The 12,516-nt window shown below is 53.5% G+C and overlaps 1 protein-coding gene across 8 annotated transcripts in view; it reads right to left on the bottom strand.

Annotated features, from left to right (window-relative positions):
* GATAD2A (GATA zinc finger domain containing 2A) overlaps positions 1-12,516 on the bottom strand; it is a 124,266-nt gene that overhangs the window by 41,006 nt on the left and 70,744 nt on the right. For 6 of the 8 annotated variants that reach the window (XM_025367184.1, XM_025367181.1, XM_025367186.1 and 3 more), the window contains one exon: positions 3,885-4,159. In XM_025367184.1, coding sequence (XP_025222969.1) covers positions 3,885-4,153 — 269 coding nt within the window. In that variant the 5' untranslated portion in view covers positions 4,154-4,159. The remainder of the gene's footprint in view (positions 1-3,884; positions 4,160-12,516) is intronic. The other 2 variants (XM_025367182.1, XM_025367187.1) reach the window with 1 other exon arrangement.

The raw sequence follows: 12,516 nt of genomic DNA, 5'->3' as shown, positions 1-12,516 counted from the left end.
AGTCTCGCTCTGTCGCCCGGGCTGGAGTGCAGTGGCCGGATCTCAGCTCACTGCAAGCTCCGCCTCCCGGGTTTACGCCATTCTCCTGCCTCAGCCTCCTGAGTAGCTGGGACTACAGGCGCCTGCCACCTCGCCCGGCTAGTTTTTTTTTGTATTTTTTAGTAGAGACGGGGTTTCACCGTGTTAGCCAGGATGGTCTCGATCTCCTGACCTCGTGATCCACCCGTCTCGGCCTCCCAAAGTGCTGGGATTACAGGCTTGAGCCACCGCGCCCGGCCAATTTTTTTGTATTTTTAGTAGAGACAGGGTTTCACCAAGTTAGCCAGGATGGTCTCGATCTCCTGACCTCGTGATCTACCTGCCTCGGCCTTTCAAAGCGCTGGGATTACAGGCATGGGCCACTGCACCCAGCCTCGTTTCTTTCTTTCTTTCTTTTTTTAAGTGAGAGGGAGTCTCACTCCGTCGCCCAGGCTGGAGTGCAGTGGTACAATCTTGGCTCACTGCAACCTCTGTCTCCCGGGTTCAAGCGATTCTCATGCCTCAGCTTCCCGAGTAGCTGGGATTACAAGGGCAGTCCCCTATGCCTAGCTAATTTTTGTATTTTTAGTACAGACGGCGTTTTGCTATGTTGGCCAGGCTGGTCTTGAATTCCTGTCCTCAAGCAATCTGCCTACTTCAGCCTCCCAAAGTGCTGAGATTATAGGCATGAGCCACTGTGCCCGGCCTATAACATTTTGTTCCTTGATTAGGGTTATGAGGTTGCGTTCAGTTTGTCAAAGTGTATCTAGTGGCTCACATGTGCACTTTTCATTACATATGCTATACTTCAATTGAGAAGTTAAACAACGAAAATTAAATTCTATTGGCATAACAGTTTAAAATTGGCATGTCAGTCTTATAAGACACTGAATCTGAAGCCAAAGAGCTTCAGCTGACTTAAACTGTGGATTGATACAGCTGTGCCCTATGAAGGACTGAAAACCAACCTGGGAATTGAGAAAACCACCACACTGTGCACTAAAGGGAGGCTCCCAAGGGGTGCTCCAAGCTGGACACTCCCAAGAAGAATCCAAAGACTTCTTTAATACCTTCATTTGAAGGTATTAGAAGAAATCAGAGCCATGTGCTCCAGAATGGATTAGTTTTAGAATGGCTCTGGGCTGGACATGATGCTGTGATTCTGTCAAAACTCCCATCTGTACTTTTCCAAAGAACGACACAAAACAGTGTGAGAATTTGGGGAGACACTAGGCATACACGTGACATCTCTTTTTGAGTAAAGCTAAAGACTGAAGGGAAGCTGTCACCAACAGAGTCAGTCGCCTTCCTCACTAGACACCAAACAAGGAGGCTGATTCTTGGTACACGTTACCTGGCATAAAATCAACCTGCAAGGCAGAGATTATTGCTCATCTTACAAATGAAGAAACACAGGCTAAGATCTCTGCTCAGGATCAGGCAGTGTGAGTGATATGACCCCAACTCTGCCTGCTGGCCTGTGAGCTGGGTTCTTTGCTCATTCCCACACTGCTTCACAAATGCCCTGGGTGTCTCAGTGCTCCAGGAGGGCCCTGACACCAGCACCACCAGCACCTGCGTTCATCTCTGTCCCCTGCTCCCTTCCTTTACTGTCATAAGGAAAGCAACACAATCAACTGCAGGAAACAATGCTGCATCTTCTCAGTTTGGAAGGCAATGACCCAGTGAGGAAAGACACCAAGAGGCCCAGGGTAGCCCCCGCCTTTGACAACAGAAAATATCTGGGTTTGGGCCTGAACTCTGAGTTTCTTTTTTTTTGAGATGGAGTCTCGCTGCGTCGCCCAGGCTGGAGTGCAGTGGCGTGATCTCAGCTCACTGCAAGCTCTGCCTCCTGGGCTCACGCCATTCTCTTGCCTCAGCCTCCCAAGTAGCTGGGACTACAAGTGTACAAGTGCCTGCCACCATGCCCAGCTGATTTCTTGTATTTTGTTTAGTAGAGATGGGGTTTCATCATGTTAGTCAGGATGGTCTCTATCTTCTGACCTCGTGATCCACCCGCCTTGGCCCCACAAAGTGCTGGGATTACAGGTGTGAGCCACCGCGCCTGGCCAACTCTGAGTTTCTTTCTTTCTTTTTTTTTTTTTTTTTGAGACGGAGTCTTGCTCTGTCGCCCAGGCTGGAGTGCAGTGGCGCGATCTTGGCTCACTGCAAGCTCCGCCTCCCAGGTTCATGCCATTCTGCCTCAGTCTCTCGAGTAGCTGGGACTACAGGCGCCCGCCACCACGCCCGGCTAATTTTTTGTATTTTTAGTACAGACGAGGTTTCACCATGTTAGCCAGGATGGTCTCAACCTCCTGACCTCGTGATCCACCCGCCTGAGCCTCCCAAAGTGCTGGGATTACAGGCGTAAGCCACCGTGCCCAGCCAACTCTGAGTTTCTTTAACACTTAACCTCTCCCTCACAATCCACTGGCCTACCCTACAGGGGAACATGGTGATTACAGGAGAAAATGCATGCCAGGAGCCCAGGAATGCATGAGGAACCCCATGCACATGGACTGCAGATTCCCATGAACATGGACTCCTCCTCTTCCTGCCCTGACTCCACACCAGCTCCTCACTGCTCACCCCTGCTGAGCTGTCATGGACTGGTCTCCGGCTGAAAACATAGTCAGAGAAAGGGAAAGGAGACTTGGACTTATAGTTTTATTTCTGGAACTTTAGAAGAGGACCTTGGTTTTAGAATGGGGACTGTAGACAGCAGAGTCAGACAGAAAAGCCCTCTTTGGACAGCAGGACCACAAAGTGTGTTTCCTTACACTAGGAGCCTTTGTCAACAGGAGCGGGCTTGGGTTTTCCCATTTATCTTCCCATTTTAAACGCTGTGAACATCGGATGATCTCTGAAGTCCTCAGGATCCCAACAGTTTGGGTTCCAAAAACGAATCTGACATAAGACTGGAGGCTGGGGTCTCCCTGTGGAGTTGGTTGACACGGAAAGGTGAGGAGCCACCAGCTGTCCCTTACGAACAGGCATGGAAAGACAGACCCTCCACAGGGAGAAGACTCTAGTGGGTGGTGAGAGAGAGAGAGCAATGGGCCACAGAGGAGTCTGTCACAGGGCCAGCCGGGGAGCTGTGGCCACACCACAGCCCTCAGCGGGTGTCTGGGCGTGAACATTCTGCAGAGCTCCAAGGAGGGTGATGCAAGAGCAGGTGCTGGGTCTGAATTTCTCTTTACAGAGAGAAAGGAAGGTTTTGAAGTCAAGAAATGGGTGGTAGATTGGGTCTTATTTTTATTTCAAGTTTTTACCTTAAGAGACTCACAAAAGATGAATATGAGGAAAGTCACTCTAGAAGTAATCAGTGTTGACTAAGGACAAACCAACAGAGCAAGCTGAAGACCAGAACCAAGTGAATGTGGAGTCAAATGAGCACCCCGTACCCGCTCTGAGGAGGGTGCCCTGGGCTGGGCTCCTGACTCTATCCCTAGCCAAGTGACCAAGGTAGGTGTAGTATCCCTGGCCCTCTGATCCCCAGATCTGAAAAGCAGGGAAGCATAACCAAATGAAAACCTCAAGTGTCCCTACAAATCAAAAGCACCGAGTTAGACAGACAGCAGGCGCATGGGTGGCAAAGGCCTACTGATGGCAGGGGAGCTGATGGAATGTGCCACTCCTCCTCCTGTGAGACCCACACCCTGTGTTACTTGCAGCTGGGACCTGGGGCCCTGGAATGGCCACAACAGCACAGCTGCCGGGGGGGGTGATGCCCGAGCTGAGCCTACAGCCATCTCCACAACCCCGCCAAGCTATTACCAAGAGGCCTGGAGTGTGGCTGGCCCCAATCTGGGCACACTGGGCCTGTCTCCAGGTTCCAGCCCCTCCCGCTGGCTCCTCCCACTCACCTGTGTGAGGTGCGCATGTCCACGGGTCCATCACCCACCAGCCCTTCGCCTCTGCCCATTGCCATGGCCGTGACCTCTGTTGCCCTCAGCAATCCTTGGGCTGGACCCGCTCCCGGCTCAGGTGTCACCCTCATGTCTCCGTCAGTGTTTAAATCTGAAGCCAACAATCCTCTCTCCATTTTTATTTTCTTGCTCTCCACATCGTCCTCTGTTGGGTCCCGTTCAAGCGCTCGTTTCTGACTCCGTGTTCGGCATGCTTCTTCGGTCATTCTGAACTTGTGAGGGAGGAGAAGACACATTTTAACTGGGTGCAACGAAGGTGCCACCTTCTTGGAAACTTTTCAGTGTTGCTTTCAGTGTTTTCCTCCCTATGGGAGGATGGCAAAAGAATGTACAACAAACGCAGGGCCCAGAAAAGCATCCCCAGGACATTTCATCACTGCCTTGAGGAAGGCGAGGCAGGATGGGGGTGTCCCCAGCCTCCACCGTGTGGCTGAACACTGGTGGAGCCAAGCTACACCCTGCCCGGTTGGGGGCGAGAGGCAGCAGGGAGCTGGACGGGAGCAGTGGAAGGCAGCTGCTTATCAGCAAGGAAAGGCTCAACAGCAAACAGAGGAAAAGTTGTTCTAGATCTGAACTACCTGCCTTTGGGATTTCGAGCACCTGCAATGTCTGGAATCCAGGAGGGCAGTGACTGCACTGTTCCAGGAACAGGGTCAGGGCCTGGGACTAGCCCTACACTGTGGTGACTCAAGTTAACCCCAGCTTCTCCCCTTCAGTGAAGGGAGGTCTCCTCACTCCCTGCTCACCTCTGGGGAGTGGGGACTAGGGGTCACATTTAACCCTTTGGTTGCCGGCAAGGTACACTTTGAGTAGGGTGAGGCCTGGCCCATCAACACGCCACCGCCCTGTACCTGCAGCATACACATATCTTGATTTAAAGAAGAAAGAAAAAGAAGAAAAAAACAGCTGAGTCAGTCTTTGATCCCATGACATCACTGGGCTCCACATGACCCTTCCCAGGATTCAGTAGGAGAGACAAAGCACTTTCCAGAAAACCAGTCTGAGCCGGTTCCAGACAACAGGCTGAAGTGTTGTTAACCCTCACGGAGACAGGACGACAGCACAGCGATGTCTGTCTGCAGGAAGGCGGCTGGCATTCCATAGCAGGGGCTGGGACACTGGCACTCTTAAAGGGGCCGCTCCAATCCCTGGCCTCGACGCCCCAACAGGACAGGTCACAGGAATTGAGACAGGGAGAGTCAGGTTCTTAAAAAAGCATCCCAATGTTTACCAGGGAACAAAAGAGAAATTTAGCAGCTGAGCTCTAGTAGAATTCCCGAAGTGTCACAGTTTTCCATGGGATGGTTGGCGCCCACTTGGACCCCACAGAGAGCCCTGATTCACACCTGTGGCATGCTTCATGCTGAAGCCCTCTGGTCCTATCTGTGTCCTCACAGGCAGGGCACTCATCTTGCCAGAGTCTTTGTTTCCTCACTGGCAAACACCCTGGGGAGGCCTTCCCAGGTAGAGCCAGGCAGACCCAGTCTGGAGGCTGGGGACAGCACAAGGCAACACAGGGGTCCTGTCACCATCCATGGGACATGCTCCAGAGCTGACTCATCTGCAGCTTCCTTAAAGGAGCCGATTTCACAAATGAGCAATAGCACAAGGCCCTGCCCAAATGTGCCCCCTTATGCACTCAGACTGAAAGGAAAGAGACAGCTGCTTCATGCTCCTGGAGCCAGAGGGAAAGCAGGTCATCTACACGTGTGTCATGCCAGTGTGGTCCAGCCAGAGCACCCGGGCACCGGCTCAAAACACTGGGGTCTCCTCAAGGCCAGGAAACCACTGGTGTGCTTTGCACAAGCCCAGAGCAGCTCTGTGCTCCCTCCCTACCCCGTCTCTCTCTCACCACCACCCAGGTGCCATGGTTGACCCCTAACATGACCAGGCTGAGGCAGGGAGATCCGAAATCTCAAGGGCACAGGCTTTCAGACTCGCCCCCACCTATCTCCAGCCCCTCCGGCATCCCAGCCTGCACCTACCACCTACCCCACACCAACTGTGCAGCCTCCGCTGCTCCCCGCCGGCCAGCCTGTACACTCCTACCCCCGCTCCTGCTCAGCTGCCCCTCAGCTCCTCCATGGAATGGAGCCCAGGCAGACTATGGTTGAATGTGGAGGTCAAGGCCTCACTTCTCTGGGGGAGGTGAGGAATGCTACGGTGTCCCTCTCTCTCAAGTTCTATGGTCTCTGTCCTTCCTTCCTCCGATGTGCCTTGCCCACAAACCCCATCTGAACTACTCACTCATTAACAGGTTGCCTGTCCCACCTCCTGTGAGACCGCAGATAAGTCACTGCCCTCAGAGTGTAGGTCCCCTCTTCTCCTTTCATTTTCCTCACTGTGGGAGGGGTGGGACATTTCTCCTTCAAGCACTGCCTGATACAGCAGGTATGTGCACTCCCAGGCCCAGGGCAGGGAGGAGCCTGTCTAGGTGAGAGACTGAGGGGAGACCAGGACCTCGGACAAGTAGGGCCCCCACCCTATGGGTGAAGCTTCCCAGTCTGGCCTGATAACTACTGTTGGGGATGACATCCCCAGGTGGACAGACAGAATGCACTTCCACCTCCAGGACATAGCACCCTTCCCTGTGACTCAAAGAAACCCACATGCTCCCCACTCTGCCTCTGTTCCAGCCAGGCGGAGCCCCTCCCAGCACAGCTTCCTGCCCTGTAAGCCCTGGGCTCAGTTCCATGAAGCCCATCTGAACTCAAGACCCTGAATGAGTTCTCACGGCTGCTCCGGCCCACATGGACAAGGTGGAACTGATAGCGATATCAGGGGGGCTGTGCCTGTATAGCCTCACTTTGTGGTCACTGGTATAGGACCAGAGGCCACCCAAAGGTTCTGAGAGATGCAGGGCGGAGCAGGGCCTCAGATGCCCAGCAGGGCTGCTCCCTCCAGTCCCAGAGACTTCTCCTCTTGGGCCCCCCATTGTGATAGCGGGTCAGAGTCCTCAGCATAGGGCTGGCCGGTGTGTACTCAGGGTGCACAGCCGCTCACTATGAAGCCTAAGGCCTGGAACTCTGCCAATCCCAGGCCCAGCACTGGCGGCTGGCCTCACAGTGCCCACCTGCCCTGTGCCTGTGCCTCCCAGAGGCAGGCCACTGCGGGGCTGGGCCCTGCGGCACCCCTTCCCCACCTCAGGAAGGACAGGCACAGCTGGAGGGGGCGGGGCCAGCCCCGCGAGTACAGGGGGCTCCTTTGGCAGGAGGCTCCTCCACTGCCAAGACCAATGATGCAGAACCTGCTACTGGCCAATCCTCGGCCACCACAGGACACTTGCTCCTGGGGAGGGCAGGTGCCGATAAGGAGTGGCTCCTCCCTCCTCGAAGCAAGTGAGACCAGTGCCCCCAGTACAACAGGGCTGGCAGCCACCACACAGACCCAGGAGCAAAGTTGTCAGGAAGAAGAAAGCACGACAGATGACTCCTGCAAAGAGCAGCAGTAGGGGGTGCATTAGAACACTTCCTAAAAGTAGGTGAAGAGGCTAGGTCACCCTGACTGGCAAATGAGGATTCATTTCAAAATTCCCAGTGAGAGGGGAGAGTGAGGGGAAGGCAGCTCCGGTGGCAGAAGTTCCAGGGCAGGCCTGTGCGGGAGCCACCAGTGCACAGAGAGCATCCCCGTCCTGGAGGCCGAGATCCTCTGCCGGCTACTGCCCACACAGATGGATCCCAACAGCAGTGTGCCCATTTGAAAGAGGAGAGCACGGCCGGGCGCGGTGGCTCAAGCCTGTAATCCCAACACTTTGGGAGGCCGAGACGGGCGGATCACGAGGTCAGGAGATCCAGACCATCCTGGCTAACATGGTGAAACCCCGTCTCTACTAAAAAATACAAAAAAAAAAATTACCCCGGCGAGGTGGCGGGCGCCTGTAGTCCCAGCTACTCGGGAGGCTGAGGCAGGAGAATGGCATGAACCCGGGAGGCGGAGCTTGCAGTGAGCTGAGATCCGGCCACTGCACTCCAGCCCGGGCGACAGAGCGAGACTCCGTCTCAAAAAAAAAAAAAAAAAAAAGAAAAAAGAAAGAGGAGAGCACTGAGGCTGCCAGGGCTGCCTGAGACACAAGGTTGAAAGTCAGCCTCACCCTCCGCCTCATTCTCTCCAAACACCCCAGGCCGGGCTGCAGGCCAGCACAGATGAGCAGCACCAGCAAGGCTGAGTGGGTATCAGTCTCCTCATCCCCACACACTGGGCTGGCAGGTGGTGGGGGCATAGCCCAGCTCCCCCTCAACTAGGGGCTAAAAGGGCAGGTTTCAGCCACACTAGAGACCCCACACAGACACAGTGCAGCTCTGACAGGGAGCACCTCCATGGGCTTTAGGGCAGATACAAATGCTGCTTTATTTTCGTAAAATGCCACCATCCAACTGGCCTGAGAGCCTCAGGCAGAAAACATGTTCTAGAACCATTCCAAAAGGCTGACTGATGCTGTGGGAGGAACCGGAACTCTTAAAGAGGACTCGGGGGACAACGAGAAGGCACCCAGCACACTTCTGGCACACCAGGCCAGTAAGCATCTCTTGATAATTAAAAGAGAAATTCAGTACATAGACACAAATCATAAAGCCAAACCCCTGAGGTCGCACTGCTAATACTAACTCTACCATAAAATGCCATCTATGGCACCCATCACTAACATACCCATAGTAACACTCTTATTTCAGACAGGAAGAAAGTGAGGCTTCGCAGTAAGTGGGTTAAAGCACTGGCGGGAGCGGCAGGGCTGATGCTCTGAACAGTGGATTCAAGGCGTCTTCCTGCCTCCTCACCCGACAGCAGCTCACCAAGCCTCCACCGCGGGCTGGGGACTCAGTGATGAACAAGACAGAGGGAACACCATCTGCCCCCCATGCTGGAAAAGGAGCGAAATGACAGAGGGTGTTGGTGACGGTGCTGTGGGGACACGAGGCAGAGCACGGGGCAGTCAGAGCACGCAGAGGGACGGGGGCTGGGCAAAACGGGCGGCTCCGGAAGTCAGCCCTGAAGGAGACAGGGCCCAAGCTGAGACGTGAACTGGGGGAAGCACTGGCCCAGACGGGAGGGGAGGAATCTGGCTTGCTCTAAAGGATCACCTGGCTGGAGGACCACGGGGCAGGGGAGCGGTTCCTATGGTACAGCTATACTGGGGAAAGGGACAGAGCAGAGTTCCAGGAGACACGGGCACTCCAGAGGGGGTTGCTTTCTTTCACTTGTTTTTGCCTGAGCAACTGGACCAGTGGGGCTGGCTTTATCTGAGATGGGGAGGGGCAGATTTGAGGAAAGAAGGTTGGGCTACAATTTGGATGTGCTGAGTGCAAGGCCCATGATGAGTCCCATGGAGATGTTGAGGAGCAGAGCCCTGAACCTGGGGGCAGCCACTGTCCTCAGGAGGCACAGGGCACCTTGAGGCACCTTCTCCTATCAGGAAAGAAGGGCCCATGAAGCAACCAGTGCTGAGTCAGACGACGACGATGGGGTCGAGGTGCTAGCCTCGCTAGCTGTGAGCTGCACCCAACACTCAAGATACAAGGGCCCTACAGGCACCAGCTGCAGCAAGCCTGCGCCCAGGTGCCCACCTCCAGAGCGCCCCTGTGGCCCTGCCCTTCACAGAGATAGATGCACAGCACAGATGGCCCTCTGGACCCAGAACCCCTGTCTACTCTCCTCCTGGCAACATAGCCTGATGAAGCTCCCAAAGCCACATCCTGGATCTGCACTCCCTTCAGTGGTTCCCCCACTTCCTAAGAGTCAAACCAAGGTACCTCGTTGTGGCCCAGAAGGACCTGTGGAGGGGGTAAGGAGAGAATAGGTGGGCCAAGTTTTGGCATTGGCAGCGCCTGCCTGACAAGCATACATCTTCCTATGCAGAACAGACACCTCCATCTGCTCAGAACTGTGGCCCGAGCCACTTCCTGACGCACATCTCTGAGTAACAGTGACTGGGACTCATTCCGGAAGGAAGACACACCAGAAACAGCAGCTCTGGACTTCTCAACATCAAACTTTGTTAAGACCAAGTACAAAAGATACAACTTAACTTGGGAGACAGGTGTTCCAAGCAGTCAGCTTCTACAACTAGACACAGCAGGGAACAAAGACTTGGTCTCAGCTCCATCACACACCCGCTGGCTGGCCAGGGACCAGGGGAGAGGCCTGTCAATCAATCACAGGACCAAGGACACAAGATGGACACAGAAGCTTCAGTGGGCCGAGAGAGGACGCCACTGCCCCTTCTTCCACAGTATTTATCGAAGATGTCCACGCAGCTTAAGTCACCTACCTTCTGTGCCACATGCTAGAGACTCTCAAATTCTAAAGTCAACCCAAACTTTTCTCTTTAAGAAACAAGGTCTGAGTCTCAGTTTCCCCATCCCTACTTCACAGCCAATACTATGTGAAGAAAAATGGAAAGAACTGTGAGAGAAAAGTTGCAGAATAGCATAGTACCATCTGCATGGTTTTTTTTTAAAAAAGGTGTATACAGGGGAAAAAATGAAAGCAACTTCACTAAGATCAAAACTGAAAGGAACTGGACCAAAATCAGTAGTAGTAATCTCTGAAGAGTAGATTATTAAGAAACTTTCACTTACTATAGTAAACATTTCTGTATTGCTTGAATTCTTTCTGTTAACAGTGACTATGAATCAGTCCTGTACTCAAAGAAAGCAAGGATTAAAAAAGAAAACCAGATAAAACAACAGCCCCACCTGCTAAGGATAAGAATCAAAAGCACGAGTGTGAAGCCAGGCACAGTGGCACATGCCTGTAGTCCCAGCTACTCAGGAGACCAAGGCAGGAGCATCACTTGAGCCTAGGTGTATGAGTCCAGCCTGGGCAACATAGTGACGCCTTGTTTCTTAAAGAAAAAAGGACAGAAAGAAACTAACAAAGAAAGACAGTACCGCATCCAGGCGAGGAGGAAGGAGGCTCCCCAGGGTGAGAAGCTCTGGAGAGACGGCGGAGGAGGCCAGCTCCTCCAACACTCCAACACACAGGACCAAGGACACAAGATGGACACAGAAGCTTCAGTGGGCCGAGAGAGGGTACCACTGCCCCTTCTTCCACAGTGTTTATTGAAGATGTTCACACAGCTTAAATCATCTATCTTCTGTGCCACGTGCTAGAGACTCTCAAAATCTAAACAGGCAACCTAAACCCCTCAGCTCATCCCCACAGCTCGCCTTCTACATGGGCCACAAGCCTCCCTGAGTGGCTACCACAGTGACCACCAGGCCACAGCGTACCTCACCAGGACTATGATGAGGGCCCTGGCAACAATCTCCGTGCCACTCAGGAGTTTCATTCTCTCCCCGCAACTCAATGTTGAGCTCTTAAATAGAATAAACTTTCTTCCCCCATTCATCTTCACTTTCAGTGTAGAGCAAAGAGTATAGGCTTGGTATGCACTGCTGAGTTACGCCTACGTTTCTGTAAGTTAGCCTCATGAAGCATGTGATTCCCGGGGTTGCCCTACAGGGCAAAGAGGAGCAAACAAGTAAAGTGCTTTCATTAAAAACTCCAAGACATGGGGACTGAGATGGCGTCTCCCAGACTGAGGCCAGGGCAGGAAAAGGAATCAGGTGAGACGTTCCAGGCAGGGGAACCGCATGCGCCAAGCAGCTGAGCCAGCAGGGTCTCAAGGCAAGAAACGGAAAGCCGTGGTGAGTCCTGAACTAAAGGCTTTCTCAAAAGGAGAACAGATGTCTACTACTACTCACTGGCTGAAGCTGGGTTCATAACCCTTGGTGGCCTGAAAATAAAGACACACCAGAGATAGGCATCTTCTCTCTCACATGTTATCAGGATGGACCCCAGCCCAGCCAGCTGGCTAGGAGCCCCCTGAGCCTTCAAAGACCCCAGAATGAGAGATCGTCTCCCTGCTGTGGTCCTAGGACAAGACCAGCAGTGGGGAGGTGCACGCTGGCTGGAGCCAAGTGCCTCTCACTGAGAGCCTGCATGAGATGGAGACAGGCATGTGTCACCCCACAAGGTACAGGCAACTGAAGTCTGGCTGGGGGAAGGTCCAGGCTAGGTCTGAACTCAGGCCACCACACCTCTGTCTAGGTGGCCACTCTGATGAGTCTTCCACGGTATGCTACAAAGGGCCTTTTGTTATTCTTATATTTTATTTTTTTGACAAGGAGTCTAGCTCTGTCGCCTAGGCTGGAGTGCAGTGGCATCATCTCGGCTCACTGCAAGCTCCGCCTCCCGGGTTCATGCCATTCTTCTGCCTCAGCCTCCCAGCAGCTGGGACTACAGATGCCCGCCACCACGCCTGGCTAATTTTTTGTATTTTTTAGTAGAGACAGGGTTTCACCATGTTAGCCAGGATGGTCTCAATCTCCCGACCTCGTGATCCGCCTGTCTCAGCCTCCCAAAGTGCTGGGATTACAGGCGTGAGCCACCGCGCCTGCCCTTGTTAATCATGTTTAAACTGCATTCACCTGGAGTGAAAGGCACAGGTGGGGCTCAAAGGAGAGCTGCATACATGTGAGGAGGAGGATGGAACAGCCATTCTCAGATGTCTCCAGGCAAGACTGAATCTAGACTTGCCCTGCCTGGGGCAATGGGAGGCCCCTGGGAA

Source organism: Theropithecus gelada, chromosome 19 (genome assembly GCF_003255815.1).
Source record: "Theropithecus gelada isolate Dixy chromosome 19, Tgel_1.0, whole genome shotgun sequence".
Taxonomy (NCBI): domain Eukaryota; kingdom Metazoa; phylum Chordata; class Mammalia; order Primates; family Cercopithecidae; genus Theropithecus; species Theropithecus gelada.
Note: the sequence above shows the minus strand (reverse complement) of the source record. Positions and strands in the feature narration are given on the sequence as shown.